Here is a 15,993-nt window from a genome sequence, read left to right as displayed (position 1 = left end):
AAATGTATTTATATTGCCCTTTGTACATCAACTGATATCTCAAAGTGCTGTACAGAAAGCCAGCCTAAAACCCCAAACAGCAAGCAATGCAGGTGTAGAAGCACGGTGGCTAGGAAAAACTCCCTAGAAAGGCCAAAACCTAGGAAGAAACCTAGAGAGGAACCAGGCTATGTGGGGTGGCCAGTCCTCTTCTGGCTGTGCCGGGTGGAGATTATAACAGAACATGGCCAAGATTTTCAAATGTTCATAAGTGACCAAAAATTAAACCTAGATGCCCTCAATCTCACACAAATTATCAAGGAACCCACCAGATACAACCCTAAAAATCTGTCTGTAAACAATAGTTGGAAAAATTACGTGTCATGCACAAAGTAGATGTCCTAGCCGACTTGCCAAAACTATAGGTTGTTAACAAGAAATTTGTGGAGTGGTTGAAAAACTACTTTTAATAACTCCAACCGAAGTGTATGTAAACTTCTGACTTCAACTGTAATTGTACCCAAAAATTGTCAGTTGGTTGCTTAAATAAATATGATTACTAATGTAAGTATGAAATATAAATACCAAATGTACATCCCTTTGTTAATATGTATTGGCAATAATTAACAGTGGTGAGGCATGGAATAATAAAACATGTATCTTTTGTCAGGCTGAATGTTTGAAATATAAGGTTATTTGAGTCATGCTTCTTCAGTAGTGGAATAAAGACAATTAGCACTTGGATGTTGTAAATAAATACTGGAGTGATGTAGGATTAATAATAAAATTGATTATAGACCCATTTATTATACTGGGTCCATGTGTTTAGGCTGCAGGTACGTTGAAAAAACGAAATCTTCTCAACTAAAACCAAACATGTACTGGACGTCGGGCATAGTCTTCTTTTCAACATCTTTTCAATTACATTTTGCTAGGGTTGGATAGCCCAATGTCAAAACACAGTTTTAACGTGTCCAAATCAATAGAACAGGGGACAAACGTTTAGGGTTCTACATTGTGACATCATTAAAATACTCCTACTACAATGTATAAACATTCTACATTGTGACATTATTAAAATACTCCTACTACAATGTATAAACATTCTACATTGTGACATTATTTAATTGATATCAGCAAACAACTCCTTCATGTATGTATTTTCTAATGTTTTATCAGATCGTTTATCAGAGTATCCACATCGATCACAGCTATAAGATTTCTCTCCTGTGTGTTCTCTGGTGTATCTTAAGATAGCCAGATGTACCAAAACTCTTCTCACATTGATCACAGCAAAAATATTTATCTCCTGTGTGTGTTCTCTGGTGCCTCTTCAGATAGCCAATTGATACAAAATTCTTCCCACATTGAGTACAGTCATAAGCGGTCTCTTCTGTGTGTGTTCTCTTGTGTGATTTTAGGCCACCTGACTGAGTAAAACTCTTCCCACATTGAGTACAGCTATAAGGTTTTTCTCCTGTGTGTGTTCTTTGGTGTGATATCAGGCTGGTTGACTGAGTAAAACTCTTCCCACATTGAGTACAGCTATAAGGTTTATCTCCTGTGTGTGTTCTCTGGTGTGATTTTAAACATCCTGAAGTACCAAAACTCTTTCCACAGTCAGGGCAGCTAAAAGGTTTCTCTCCTGTGTGTGTTCTCTGATGTTTAGTAAGACTGCCAGCTTTAGTAAAACTATTCCCACATTTATCACAGCTATAAGGTTTATCTCCTGTGTGTGTTCTCTGGTGTGATTTTAAACATCCTGAAGTACCAAAACTCTTTCCACAGTCAGAGCAACTAAAAGGTTTCTCTCCTGTGTGGATTCTCTGGTGAATTTTAATGCCTGATGCAGTGGTGAATCTCTTCCCACATTGAGCACAGCTATAAGGTTTCTCTCCTGTGTGGATTCTCTGGTGAATTTTAATGCCTGATGAGGTGGTGAATCTCTTCCCACATTGAGCACAGCTATAAGGTTTCTCTCCTGTATGGATTCTCTGATGTCTTTTGAGGTCTGCTGAGGAGGTGAATCTCTTCCCACAGTCAGAGCAGCGGTGAGTTCTCTTCCCTGTGGGTCTCTGCTGGTGTTTCTTGAGGTGTTCTGATCTGGAGGAACTCTTCTCTGCCTCGTCAGCATCATGAGGTTGTTGAGGCTCCCCAGAGGATCCACGATAGTCCCGTCTCTCTCCTGTGTAAACAAAAAAGTCAGACAAATGGTTAAAGGCCCACAACAGCGAAAATCCACTAGAAAAAGGTGATGCCCAGAGCATAACCATGATTTTGTATAACAATTGTCGTCTGTAATGAATGCTAAAATCATTTGGCAATTGTCTTAAGACAGTCAAGTGAGCAACAATAGTCATATTTTGTCTTGTTTACACATTAATAATAACATTGATGATTGTAGGCTAGAAATAAGTCATTACAGTTGCTGAATCCCTAAGCAGTGTGCCAGGCGCATTTGGTCTCCAATACAGGCCCCTTTCTGTGTTTGCTAACAATTGCGGCACGAGGGCAATGCACAAACAATTTGGTTGTAGAAACTCCTCCCTGCTAATGAGTAAACCGATAGTTATGGATGTAGTATATCTGGTAATGAGGAAACCACTAGTTATGGATGTAGTATATCTGGTAATGAGGAAACCACTAGTTATGGATGTAGTATATCTGGTAATGAGGAAACCACTAGTTATGGACGTAGTATATCTGGTAATGAGGAAACCACTAGTTATGGATGTAGTATATCTGGTAATGAGGAAACCACTAGTTATGGATGTAGTATATCTGGTAATGAGGAAACCACTAGTTATGGATGTAGTATATCTGGTAATGAGGAAACCACTAGTTATGGACGTAGTATATCTGGTAATGAGGAAACCACTAGTTATGGATGTAGTATATCTGCTAATGAGGAAACCACTAGTTATGGATGTAGTATATCTGCTAATGAGGAAACCACTAGTTATCGATTAAGTATATCTGCATGGAGCCAAAATGGTGAGCGAAGATTTTAGTTTTCACAATGTATTCTGAATATTACAGTATGACGTTACCTAACAACAACATAGACCTACTGTAGGACCCATAACTTCATGTAACAGTACTCGTCTTGCGTGTACAATCAGTCATCGACACGGAACTCCAACATGTAGCACCAGTCATGTAGCTTTATTCTGATAAGAACGACACAAAATTGCACATCATGCAATGCACGTCTCACCATCCAACTCTGCACTCACGCACGCTGGTTTGGTGCTTGTTCACTGGGACGATTCTAACTGGAACATCCCCCCTCGTAAGCAAGCTACGCAAACCAGCCAATAAGATGCCATGTTGAGTAGGTGAAGGCAAGACAAACTCAAACCAAAAACCCATTGGCTTAACAATAAAGTGGCAAGTGGAATCACCAATATAACCCTGTTACACTCACCTAACTATAACATAGACCTACTGTAGGACCCATAACTTCACCTAACAATAACATAGACCTACTGTAGGACCCATAACTTCACCTAACAACAACATAGACCTACTGTTGGGCCCATAACTTCACCTAACAATAACATAGACCTACTGTAGGACCCATAACTTCACCTAACAACAACAAAGACCTAGGACTATAAATCATTTAATAGTTCAGGTGAAACATGGACAATAAAATGTCTTTGTCATGACATTTCATAACCTGATAATTTTGTGAATAATCCCACTAGGCTACTCTGTAATGTGTTGTCATTCTAAATGTCCTGAATAAGAAAATAGCTCTGTGTGTTGTACAATAGCCTATCCATCAAGGAACAGTTCTCTACACATTATGAGCCAAGTGTCCAAACCCTACTGTAAATCAAGCAGACAATAACAAATTATAAACATTCATTTGTTAGGGATGTTGGATCCAACGTGGAGCACGGCATAACTGTCGTGATGTTTGCATGTCGTGATGTTTGTCATGTGACTGTCATTCAGAAAATGATTTCCTGGATCAGCTGATGATAGTTGAACATGTGACTGTAACTAAACAGCAACAGTATTAAGAATGATGTTTAATTATTGAAGAATCGCATTAATGACAGTATCCATTGGGGTGTTGTCAATAAAGTTAAGGTAACTCTCAGTTAGAACCATTGGATTTAGCAAACTGAAATTATTTAGGATTTCTCAAAGTAATTTTTTCTTCACCTCAAACAGCAAGTAAACAAAGTCTTATTAGAATCAATTACGAATGACAATAGTTGCTCAAAGTATTTAAAATATATTTACAACTCTCGATAACCACTCAGCATTGAAAGGGAAAATGAAATTCTCTGATCCAGTGGAAATGTCATAAAATCCCTGATGACTTTTTATTCTTTGCACAAATACAGCCTAGAGCTGTGTCAGTACAAATTCACTAGAGTGGGAATCTTGAGGGCCCAGAATATTTTATACAGTGTTGCAAGCTTGCTATTGCTAGTTTTGGATGACCCAGTTGATAGTTGATACAATGTTTCAAGTTGGTTGTAGACAGGCCAAGTGCATCCAATAATGTGATTTATAAAGGACATTTATTTTTAATATTTAACTGCAGGCTGCAATGTTTTTATTTGCTTTATTTATGTTTACAATAAAAAATGACCTTTAGATTTGTATAATTTTCATTTAGATAGTTGATTTTATTAAACACATGGTGTGTGTCTATATATGAAAAAATACACGTTATAACATTTTACCCAATCCGTTTGGTAGAATGAACAGACGACTCTTGGTTGACCAAGATATGTTTTAGTTGGCGACAGCACTAGAACATGACTTTGGGTCTGCCGAGTGGTGCAGCGGTCAAAGGCACTGCAACTCAGAGCTTGCGGCGTCACTACAGACTCGAATCACACAGTTCAGACAACTTCCCTTTTTCCACATTTTGTTTTGGTAGTCTTATTCTAATAATTATTACAATGAAAATAAATCCTCATTAATCTACACAAAATAGACAAAAATGAAAACAGGTTTTTAGAAATGTTTGCTCATTTATTAAAAATGAAACACAAATACCTTGTTTACATAAGTATTCAGACCCTTTGAGACTTCAGGTGAATCCTGTTTCCATTAATCATCCTTGAGATGTATCTACAACTTGAGTGGAGTCCACCTGTGGTAAATTTAATTGATTGGACATGATTTGGAAGGCACACACCTGTCTATATAAGGTCCCACAGTTGACAGTGCATGTTAGAGCAAAAACCAAGCCATGAGGTCGAACGAATTGTCCGTAGAGCTCCAAGACAAGATTGTGTCAAGGCACAAATATGGGGAAGGGTGCCAAAAATGTCTGCAGCATTGAAGGTCCCCAAGAACACAGTGGCCTCCAACATTCTTAAATGGAAGAAGTTTAAAGCAACTAAGAGCTCCAAAGTTCCTCTGTGGAGATGGAAGAACTTTCCAGAAGGACAACCATCCCTGCAGCACTCCACCAATCAGACCTTGATGATAGAGTGGTCAGGTGGAAACCACTCCTCAGTAAAAGGCACATGACAGCCTGCTCGGAGTTTGCCAAAATGCACCTCAAGGACTCTCAGACCATGAGAAACAAGATTGGCCTGAATGCCAAGAGTCATGTCTGGAGGAAACCTGGCACCATCCCTACGGTGGAGCATGGTCGTGGTAGCATCATGCTGTGGGGATCTTTTTCAGCAGCAGGGACTGGGAGACTAGTCAGGATCGAGGGAAATATTAACAGAGCTAAGTGCAGAGAGATCCTTGATGAAAGACCTGCTCCAGAGTGCTCAGGACCTCAGACTGGGGCAAAGGTTCACCGTCCAACAGGACAACGACCTTAAGCATACAACCAAGACAACACAGGAGTGGCTTCAGGACAAGTCTCTGAATGACCTTGAGTGGCCCAGCCAGAGCCCGGACTTGAGCCCGATCTAACATCTCTGGAGAGACTTGAAAAATAGCTGTGCAGTGATGTTCCCCATCCAACTTGACAGAGCTAGAGAGGATCTGCAGAGAAGGATGGGACAAACTCCACAAATGCAGATGTGCCAAATAAATTAGCTAAATTAAAGTTTTTTTAAACTAATTTAAACTCCCTGTTCGAAGACTGATTTAAGTCTGTCAATCACACAGCATCATCTGATTTAGGAATTTGCAGTGAGCCAGGCTTTTGTGAGAAACAATTGTCATCTAAAGCAGCATTGGTTTGGTCGTTTTTATGCAAGATTTGTACTGTAAAGCCACATTGGTACTTGTGCTGATTCATTGACTTCGCTTTGTAAAGGCAGCTATTGCACACATAAGAACCCTGACCACAACGTGATTTGAACACGCAACCTTCTGATGTGGAGTCAGCCGTGCAACCGATGCACCACAAGGTCTGGGATAAATTGCTTTTTTGAAGGGTTGCCTAGTTCAGATTTTGTTGATTGTATCATTTGGAATGGAGGCCTGGTTCTCTGGGGAAATGTACCATCTGACAATGCCCCCTCGTCAGACCGTGCCTCTGCCCGGCAGGTTAGGTGTATGAAAATAAGCTAATTTAGAGCTTGGATAGTTCAGTCAGAAGAGCATCAGGCTTTTAATCTGAGGGTCCAGGGTTCAAGTCCCTGTTTGGGCTTTGCTTCAATCTTCACCCTCCTTCAGTAGGCAGTCTTTCTATACTTGAATTTTCTATTACTTTCCATGACATGTTCACCTGTAGACTATACACTCCCAGAGCCAAAACAGCTTAGTCTGAAAACGTTAGGATTTTTAATCTGAACCTCCAGGTTTAACCTTTCTGGTGCAGGCGTTCCGCTAGCAAACCACCTCGACAACATCCAGTGTAATTGCAGAGCGCCAAATTCAAAACACAGAAATAGTCATAATAAACATTCACAAAAATACACGTTATACATTGGTTTAAAGATTAACTTCTTGTTAATCCAGCATCTTTGTCAGATTTCAAAGAGGCTTTATGGTGAAAGCATACCATGCGCTTATCTGAGGACAGCGCCTCGCTTACAAAAGCATACAAACATTTTCCAACCAAATAGAGGAGTCACGAAAGTCAGTAATAGCGATAAAATTAATCACTTACCTTTGAAGATCTTCATCTGGTTGCAGACACAAGAGTCCCAGCTACACAATACATGTTTGTTTTGTTCAATAAAGTCCCTCATTATCTCCCTAAAACTCTATTTTGTTGGCGCGTTGTGTTCAGTGATCCACAAGCTCAAAGGGGGTCAAAACAGGCAGACTAATACATCCTAATTGTACCGGTAAAGTTTGTTGAAACATGTCAAACGATGTTTATAATTCATCCTCAGGATGTCGGTTGTCTAAATAATCGATAATATTTCAAACGGACAATAGAGTATTCAATAATAAGGAAAAACAACAAAGGGCGCGCACCAGACGTCAAAATACCATAAGAATTTAATCAAATTTAGAATAAGGCAAAATGTAACAAGAATAAGTAACAAAATGTGGAGAAAGGCAATTTGGAATACTTTCCAAATGCACTGTATACAGCAACACCTCCCACATAAGCATTTCTGTCTTTTCTGTAGATGTTATATCCCTGTATTGCTACTGCTGTATCAAACAAATTATCTCAGTGAGTTTCAGAGATGAACAGTACAGTGCATTCCAAATCCAATAGGCAGGCAAGTTAACAAAAACGTTTTCTAATAAAAACTATTCCAGAAAATGTTTCTAAACTAATTCTCACGAAAATCCCTTTTCAAAGTCAGGGTATGCCATGCCTATTTTTCTTGAAAGTACGTAATGTTATGATTGCAAAGCTACTGGATATTACAGAGAACAAGTTAATTATCTCACATCTTTGAAAATATTTGTAATGTTGTGCTTCTTGTTCACGGAGGGTAATTCATGCCAATGTTCTTTTCTTTAAGCTGTTAATACAAATCGAAAGGAGTTTCCAATATCCTAATTTCTGAAAGTATTTCTGGTGATAGCAAGTGATAGTGATACACAAGCTAGATCTATTTGAAACATTGCCATCTCATGGCAGCATTTACCAGCCACCAGGTTCAGAAGCTTTAAAACCACATAAAATCATTTTGATGTGAAAGAATTTGATATAATTTTGATGTGATATGAAAGTATTAGAAAATATTTTGATGTGATATGAAAGTATTGTGTGAAATTATGTTGATGTGATATGAAAGTACAGCGATTTATGTTTGTAGAAATGTATCGCAATTGAGAATTGATTCATTTAGATGGAATATTTAAATATTTCAGCTGCTAGAGCCAGTCTATCACTGAAAATAACATACAGTCCTTGGACCTTGAGGAGTAACGGGGGCAACAATAAGCAGTAGAAACAATAACAAAGAAAACTCCCTGCCTGTTTCGGTAAAAAGCTGAGGGATGGGGCTGGAGAAATGCAACCATCCATGATATCAACATTCTAATATTAACCATGTTTTGAGTATATACAGTGTTTGTTTATATTTACTGACAAACATTGGAGTAAAAAAAAGCTTATATTTTGGGTTCTGATGGGGTACAACAGTTGAACTAAGTTCATGAGGCATTTATTAGTGAATTCTTCAAGAAACAGGTGGGTACATATCATGAATGTATAAGTCCCAAAATGGATGTAACAACTGCTGATTGCCCCTTTAAGACTACATATTGGGCTAATCTAATAGGAGATATTGATGAATACAGTATTTCAGGCATTGTCATTGGATGCATTTCATCAATTGTTAACGTTTTGTTGATGGTCCACTCTTGATGTTCTCCACGTTAGTGTAGCTTCAGCCATTCCTACAGAACAACATTAAAGTGTAGAACCCCTTTACTGCATATTGGTTCAATGATTGCAGAGACGGTACTTACTGGTGTTAAACAGATATCCAACCTCCTCTTCTTCCTCCAATGTGACAGTCATCTCCCCCTCCTCTTTCACTCCAGAAACTGAATCATCCTCTTCTTTTACTGTAACATCCTTCTCCTCTTTCACTCTGAACGCGTCTTCCTCTTCTTTCACTGAAACGTCTTTCTCTTCTTCTTTCACGGTAACAGCCTCACCCTCTACTTGTTTTTGTATTGTAACATCCTTCTCTTCCTCCTCCTCTTTCACCAGATCTTCTTTCTCCGTCCAGCAGACCGCCTCTTCTTTATCAGGAGGAGAGTAGCTTAATGAACTCATGGTCGGAGATGTTAGCTAGTTAGCATTAGCGACTAGTCTAGTTCTAAGCTAACTTAGCAAACCAGCTAGCTGACAAACAACGTAAATATATATTTAAATGGGCCAACAAGTACATACGACAGAAGTGTGTTTAATACACAGCGACTAATATACACCAAAACAGTGTAAAGAGCATGAATGTAGCTATGTTTTCTAGAAAGCTACCGAGGTGACTGACTAGCTGTTGTTGTTGAGGGAGCGTACCGTCCACTAGATTATTCGTCACATTGGCAGCGTCGCCTGAACCTAAAATATGCACATCGCCATCTGCTGACTGGAGTGGGCAACGCAGTTGAAGAACCAAACGTTTATTTTTCATTTATTTCATAAACGTTTAATATTATATTAAGTCGTTCAAAGAGAAGCATGTGTTGATCGATTCGTGTTTAATGAGTGAGAATTTAAAACCATATTACACCCAGTACACATTTTAATGAGTGAGAAATTAAAACAAACTTTTCACCCACTACATATTTGCATTGAAGCATGATTCTGACATGGATCATTTTGACCCCAGAGGCATATATTTTATCATAGCCAAAATGTGGTTTATCAATTCTATTCAATTTTTCACTACTTTGTCAATCAACTTGTTAGTAAATGTGTTTCTGTATCAATATGGACTTTTAAATAATTCAAAACCTTTGGAGTCATTTTGACCCCAGGCAAAAGCACCTTTGATAAATAGGACATTTATTTCAAATCAAAATCAAATCACATTTTATTGGTCACATACACATGTTTAGCAGATATTATTGCGGGTGTAGCGAAATGCTTGTGTTTCAAGCTCTGACAGTGCAGTAATATCTAACAAGTAATATCTAACCATTTCACAACATATACCCAATACACACACATCTAAGTATTTGAATCTAGGTTTCTCTGTAGACATGATCCATCCCACCAAAGGGTGGAGGGGCACCTATATCGGTGGTTTTGACCAGATAAACACCTGCAGATATAGTGCCTCCCATGTTCTCTCCTAAGATTGGATTTTTCTAGACCATGTGTCACATGACTGTGTACAAAACTGCCAACGGTATACAACTCTACCAGGGGTAGAAAACTCTGCCAGGGGTATACAGCGCATTCGTAATGTATTCAGACCCCTTCACTTTTTCCACATTTTGTTACATTACAGATTTTTTCCCTCATCAATCTACACACAATACCCCATAATGACATCACAAAATCCCATAATGAAAAAAACAAAATAGGTTTTTAGACATTGTTGCACATTTATTTACAGTATTCAGACCCTTTACTGTGAGACTCGAAATTGAGCTCAGATGCATCCTAATTCCATTGATCACCCGTGAGATTTTTCTACAACTTGTTTGGAGTCCACCTGTGGTAAATTCAATTGATTGGACACGATTTGGAAAGGCTGTCTATATAAAGTCCCACAGGTAACCAAGCCACGGGGTCAAAGGAATTGTCCATAGAGCTCTGAGACAGGATTGTGGCAAGGCACAGATCTGGAGAAGGGTACCAAAACATTTCTGCAGCATTGAAGGTCCCCAAGAACACAGTGACCTCCATCATACTTAATGGAAGAAGTTTGTTATTATTATTATTATTTGTAGTCTGAATCCGTGGAACTGCAGGGATTTGTAGTCTTAGTGGCCTCCATCATACTTAATGGAAGAAGTTTGTTATTATTATTATTATTATGTGTAGTCTGAATCCGTGGAACTGCAGGGATTTGTAGTCTTAGTGGCCTCCATCATACATAATGGAAGAAGTTTATTATTATTTGAAGTCTTGCATGTCGTCTACTTTGATGCTAATTGTCATTTTCGAATCTGTGAATAAAGGATCCCCATTAGTTCCTGCCAAGGCAGCAGCTACTCTTCCTGGGTTCCAGCAAAATAAAGGCAGTTATACAATTTTAAAAACATTACAATACATTCACAACACACGGTGTGCCCTCAGTCACCTTGTCCTAGAGAGATTTACATGGTTATTTACATGGTTACCAAAACATCACACCAGGGTGAGCCTAAACAAAACACAGCCCTATGGAAAAAATGAATGGTGGATAAAGATTGGAGCCATTTCCCTGTTTGACCTGTAGTTGTTATGGATATTATGACTCTACAGCACCCCAAAGTGGACGGGTCACAATATGTTCCATTGATAAAGCACACTTTATTTAACCTCCATGTCATCTTGTTTTTACATGGCGTTGTAGATTGTAGTGGTATACAGAACGTTTTTTTGATGTTTTCAATTTATTTTTAATCCTTTCAAACAATGGATTAATTGATTAATTAACATCACAAAAAGTAAACTCAAGTCTGACAGTCCAAACAAAAACACAAATTCTCAGTCAAAAACACAAGTCAGAACACAGTCTCTCTATTCTCTCATGTGTTTTCAAGTCCTCTGACTGGGAAAATGTCTTTTCACAATGAGAGCAGTGGTATATCTTCTCCTCCTGTGTATTAGTATGTTGGAAAGGCTTTTCACCTGTGTGTTTTCTCTCATGCTTTTTTAGACTCCCTGACCACCTAAAACTCTTTTCACACTGGGAACAATGGAAAGTATTTTCTCCTGTGTGTATTCTCTCATGCGTTTTCAGGCTCACTAACCACCTAAAACTGTTTCCACAGTGAGAACAATGATATGGCTTCTCTCCAGTGTGTATTCTCTCATGCTTTTTCAGGACCCATAACCACCTAAAACTCTTACCACAGGGGGAGCAGTGATAAGGCTTCTCTCCTGTGTGTGTTCTCTCATGCCCAACCAGGGCCCCGAACTGAGTAAAATTCTTTCCACAGTGGGAACAGTGGTAGGGCTTTTCTCCTGTATGTATTCTCTCATGCATTTCCAGGCTCCCAAACCACCTAAAACTCTTTCCACAGTGGAAGCAGTGGTGTTGGTTAGGCGTCTCCAGGTCTGTTTCCTCTGAGGAACTCTTCCCGCTGTCAGAGTCTGGTCTCTCTCCTGCCAAAGACAAACAGATTATTTAGTTAAACAGAGAGACCTGAATGACACCTGCATTAAATAAATTGTCTTCCTATGAAGTTTAATCTAGACTAGATCCCTCAATAACCTGAGGTCAGTTTCCACAACATTACATAATTAAAAATAAACTTGGTGACGGTGAGATTTAAAAACAAATGACGTAGAGCTCCAAATCTAATTTCTCAGGGAATGTCTTGATGTCATAATGAGAGCTCTATAATAATAGATAATGTGATGTTTTAGGCTGAGCAGAGCTCTATAATAATAGATAATGTCATGTTTATAGGCTGAGCAGAGCTCTATAATAATAGATAATGTCATGTTTATAGGCTGAGCAGAGCTCTATAATAATAGATAATGTCATGTTTATAGGCTGAGCAGAGCTCTATAATAATAGATAATGTCATGTTTATAGACTGAGCTCTATCTATCTATAGCTTGACAACATTCAGCTGTTTTCGTGATATGTATTATCTAGCACTTGCAATCTCTTTCCTTTTTGGTTACTAAGCAGTTATATCAACATTTAGCAACTACGTTAAACTAGCAACATTAGCCAACTGTTAGCTATATTTCAGAGGTTAAAAGTCGGATATTAAATGAAATGTGTCACGCAGTCTAATTTTACAATATACAGAATGTCGCACAAAATGTGTACATATTACTCTTTTGAAATCTCTCATAACCAACTTAACTAAAACCTAACTTAACCAAAACCTAATTTAACTTACATGAATTGCAATGAAAATCGGTGGTCAGCTAGCTAGACGGGTGTATGTAGTCGTAGTTAATATTATTTTTGTTTCTTTTGACTATTTTAATTGAAAGAAGCCGTATGTATTTTACATTAAAGGGCCAATGCAGAAGTTTTTAATCTCAACATCAAATAATTTCTGGGTAACGATGAAGTCGCTTCCTGGTTTTGTTTTCAAAGATGTCCATTGTCTGGGTGTTCACTCCCCCACACAGGTGACAATAGCAACACACATCACCCCCCAAGGGTTACTATAGCAACACACATCACCCCCCACGGGTGACAATAGCAACACACATCACCCCCCAAGGGTTACTATAGCAACACACATCACCCCCACAGGCTACTATAGCAACACACATCACCCCCCAAGGGTTACTATAGCAACACACATCAACCCCCACGGTTTACTATAGCAACACACATCACCCCCCACTGGTTACTATAGCAACACACATCACCCCCCAAGGGTTACTATAGCAACACACATCACCCCCCCCCCCCCCACACAGGTTACTATAGCAACACACATCACCCCCCAAGGGTTACTATAGCAACACACATCACCCCCCACGGGTGAAAATAGCAACACACATCACCCCCCAAGGGTTACTATAGCAACACACATCACCCCCCCACAGGTTACTATAGCAACACACATCACCCCCCCACAGGTTACTATAGCAACACACATCACCCCCCAAGGGTTACTATAGCAACACACATCACCCCCCACGGGTGACAATAGCAACACACATCACCCCCCAAGGGTTACTATAGCAACACACATCACCCCCACAGGCTACTATAGCAACACACATCACCCCCCAAGGGTTACTATAGCAACACACATCAACCCCCACGGTTTACTATAGCAACACACATCACCCCCCACTGGTTACTATAGCAACACACATCACCCCCAAGGGTTACTATAGCAACACACATCACCCCCCCCCCCCACAGGTTACTATAGCAACACACATCAACCCCCACGGTTTACTATAGCAACACACATCACCCCCCACTGGTTACTATAGCAACACACATCACCCCCCCAAGGGTTACTACAGCAACACACATCAACCCCCACGGTTTACTATAGCAACACACATCACCCCCCACTGGTTACTATAGCAACACACATCACCCCCCCAAGGGTTACTATAGCAACACACATCACCCCCCCCCCACAGGTTACTATAGCAACACACATCAAACCCCCCCCCCCACACACAGGTTACTATAGCAACACACATCAACCCCCACGGTTTACTATAGCAACACACATCACCCCCCACTGGTTGCTATAGCAACACACATCACCCCCACGGGTTACTATAGCAACATACATCCCGTGTCATTTATATCTTGTTTGTCAATTCTGAGTGACATTAAAGTTGTGAATTTGCTAATCCATTGTTAAGGTTTTGTTGGTGACCCGCTCTTTGGTGGTATACACATCTTACAGTGTAGTTATCAATTCCTACATTAAATAATAACATATTCAAGCATAAACATTCAGCAGAATGCTGCTTTAAAACACGCACCAGTTCAACAATAGTTTGTGCTCCTGTTTTTAAGACAGTACTTACTGGTTTTAATCAGATCACCTGTCTGCTCCTCATGTTCTTCATTCTCCTCTTTCAATGTGACAGTCATCTCCCCTTCCTCCTCTTTCACTCCAAAAACTGCATCCTCCTCTCCTTTTACTGTAACATCCTCATCATCTTTCACTCTGAACGCGTCTTCCTCTTCTTTCACTGAAACGTCTTTCTCTTCTTCTTTCACAGTAACAGCCTCACCCTCTACTTCTTGTTTTACTGTGACATCATCCTCTTCTTCCTTCTCCTCTTTCACGACAATGTTCATCCCCAGAGCTTCTTTCTCCGTCCAGCAGACCTCCTCTTCTTTAACAGAAGGGGGGTAGTTTAGTGACACCATGGTCGGTGATGTTAGCCAGCTAACCTAGCTAGTTAGCGACTAGCCTAGTGATATGCTAATTTATCAAGCCAGCTACCGTTACCTGACTAAACGGAAATATGATTTTAAATGGGGAAACTAGTTATTTGACAGAATTATGCTTAAAATACAGAGGAAAATATACACCGAAGCAGTCTGAACAGCTTGAATGTATAGGCTAGGAAGCTACCGAGGTGCCTGACTAGATGTTGTTGAAGAAGAGTCCCGTCCACTGGATTATAAATCATGCTGATCGCGTCGCCGGAAAGACGCGCATCGCCTGAAAGACGCCCATCGCCACCTGTTGACTGGAGTGGGAAACGCAGATAAATGTGTATTTTATTTCCAGGCAAAAAGTTCATTTTTACATTTATTTTATTAAATAATAATATAATAGTCAGACAACTGCAGATTTGTAATAAGTATGAATTTTAAACCTACTTCTAAATTATGCCAAACCAACAGATGTTTCTACTACAGGGAATATTAACCAATGAGGTGGGTCTTTCTACATTCTACCAACTCAACAGATGTTTCTACTATGAAGCAACGCTTTCAGGTTGATTAAAGTTTAATTCCCAAATAGCCTATACAGGTTTAGTCATTATCAGGTATTGGAGCGTTGAAAGATGATGCACAACAACGGTTTCTTCCAGGAAACAACGACTCCAATAACCACCGCGGTCTAAATAACTGTAAAGTACGTCACCTTCGAAACGACTATAACTACAATCGATCTGTTCACAAAACATGGGTATTGGGATCTGACCTCATTGATCTGCCAGTAAGCTATGTTTACATGGGTATTGGGATCTAACCTCATTGATCTGTCAGTAAGCTATGTTTACATGGGTATTGGGATCTCAGCTATAGTATAATCCAGTCCTACCAGCTAGCAGTGTAATGAACCTTGTCTGATAGCCAATCAACCGTGTCCTGAGCCTGTCGCTTGCAGTCCGTATTTTCTTTCTCGTAAAGTTACACAGGGTCCACGAGCCACATAAATAATTACTGTCCAGCACACTGTCTAGGAAGGGATTGTTCCTAGGCCGTCAATTTGTTGTTAACTGACTTGTCAATTTAAATAAAGGAAGAAAAAAAAGGGAATATGTTCCATCATACATTGGTATAATCGAACTACAATGACCATAAT

General features: G+C 39.5%; 2 protein-coding genes and 1 non-coding gene across 4 annotated transcripts; 1 reads left to right on the top strand and 2 right to left on the bottom strand.

The window, feature by feature from the left end:
• Nucleotides 1-355: 355 nt before the first annotated feature.
• LOC110487379 (gastrula zinc finger protein XlCGF17.1-like) lies at nucleotides 356-8,948 on the bottom strand. 2 transcript variants are annotated; one of them, XM_021559309.2, is made up of 2 exons: nucleotides 8,803-8,948; nucleotides 356-2,164 (listed from the first exon to the last, which is right to left on the bottom strand). In XM_021559309.2, exons 1-2 carry the CDS (start codon nucleotides 8,852-8,854, stop codon nucleotides 1,191-1,193), a joined length of 1,026 nt encoding a protein of 341 aa, XP_021414984.2. In that variant the 5' UTR covers nucleotides 8,855-8,948; the 3' UTR covers nucleotides 356-1,190. The 2 variants fall into 2 exon arrangements, 1 of the variants encoding a protein (XP_021414984.2); XR_005035716.1 differs by lacking the exon at nucleotides 356-2,164 and adding an exon at nucleotides 8,426-8,730 and having other exon boundaries at nucleotides 8,803-8,940.
• On the top strand, nucleotides 6,496-6,568 carry trnak-uuu. The gene has a single exon. It is a non-coding gene; the product is annotated as a tRNA-Lys (tRNA).
• A 577-nt stretch (nucleotides 8,949-9,525) lies between the features above and the next one.
• LOC118938442 (zinc finger protein 3-like) lies at nucleotides 9,526-15,371 on the bottom strand. Its single transcript, XM_036942409.1, has 2 exons — nucleotides 14,474-15,371; nucleotides 9,526-12,103 (listed from the first exon to the last, which is right to left on the bottom strand). The coding sequence occupies exons 1-2, from the start codon at nucleotides 14,820-14,822 to the stop codon at nucleotides 11,487-11,489; spliced, it is 966 nt and encodes a 321-aa protein (XP_036798304.1). The 5' UTR covers nucleotides 14,823-15,371; the 3' UTR covers nucleotides 9,526-11,486.
• Nucleotides 15,372-15,993: the final 622 nt, after the last annotated feature.

This window comes from Oncorhynchus mykiss, chromosome 13 (assembly GCF_013265735.2).
Source record: "Oncorhynchus mykiss isolate Arlee chromosome 13, USDA_OmykA_1.1, whole genome shotgun sequence".
In the NCBI taxonomy this organism is placed as follows: domain Eukaryota; kingdom Metazoa; phylum Chordata; class Actinopteri; order Salmoniformes; family Salmonidae; genus Oncorhynchus; species Oncorhynchus mykiss.
This window is presented reverse-complemented; position numbering and strand designations above follow the sequence as displayed.

What these genes read in the sequence shown, in the direction of transcription:
- LOC110487379 (XM_021559309.2), bottom strand. Translation starts at nt 8,854, where the DNA reads ATGACTGTCACATTGGAGGAAGAAGAGGAGGTTGGATATCTGTTTAAC. An exon ending in TGGATATCTGTTTAACACCA is followed by an intron (nt 2,165 to 8,802) that starts GTAAGTACCGTC and finishes TTGTTTACACAG; the next exon opens with GAGAGAGACGGGACTATCGT.
- LOC118938442 (XM_036942409.1), bottom strand. Translation starts at nt 14,822, where the DNA reads ATGGTGTCACTAAACTACCCCCCTTCTGTTAAAGAAGAGGAGGTCTGC. An exon ending in AGGTGATCTGATTAAAACCA is followed by an intron (nt 12,104 to 14,473) that starts GTAAGTACTGTC and finishes TGTCTTTGGCAG; the next exon opens with GAGAGAGACCAGACTCTGAC.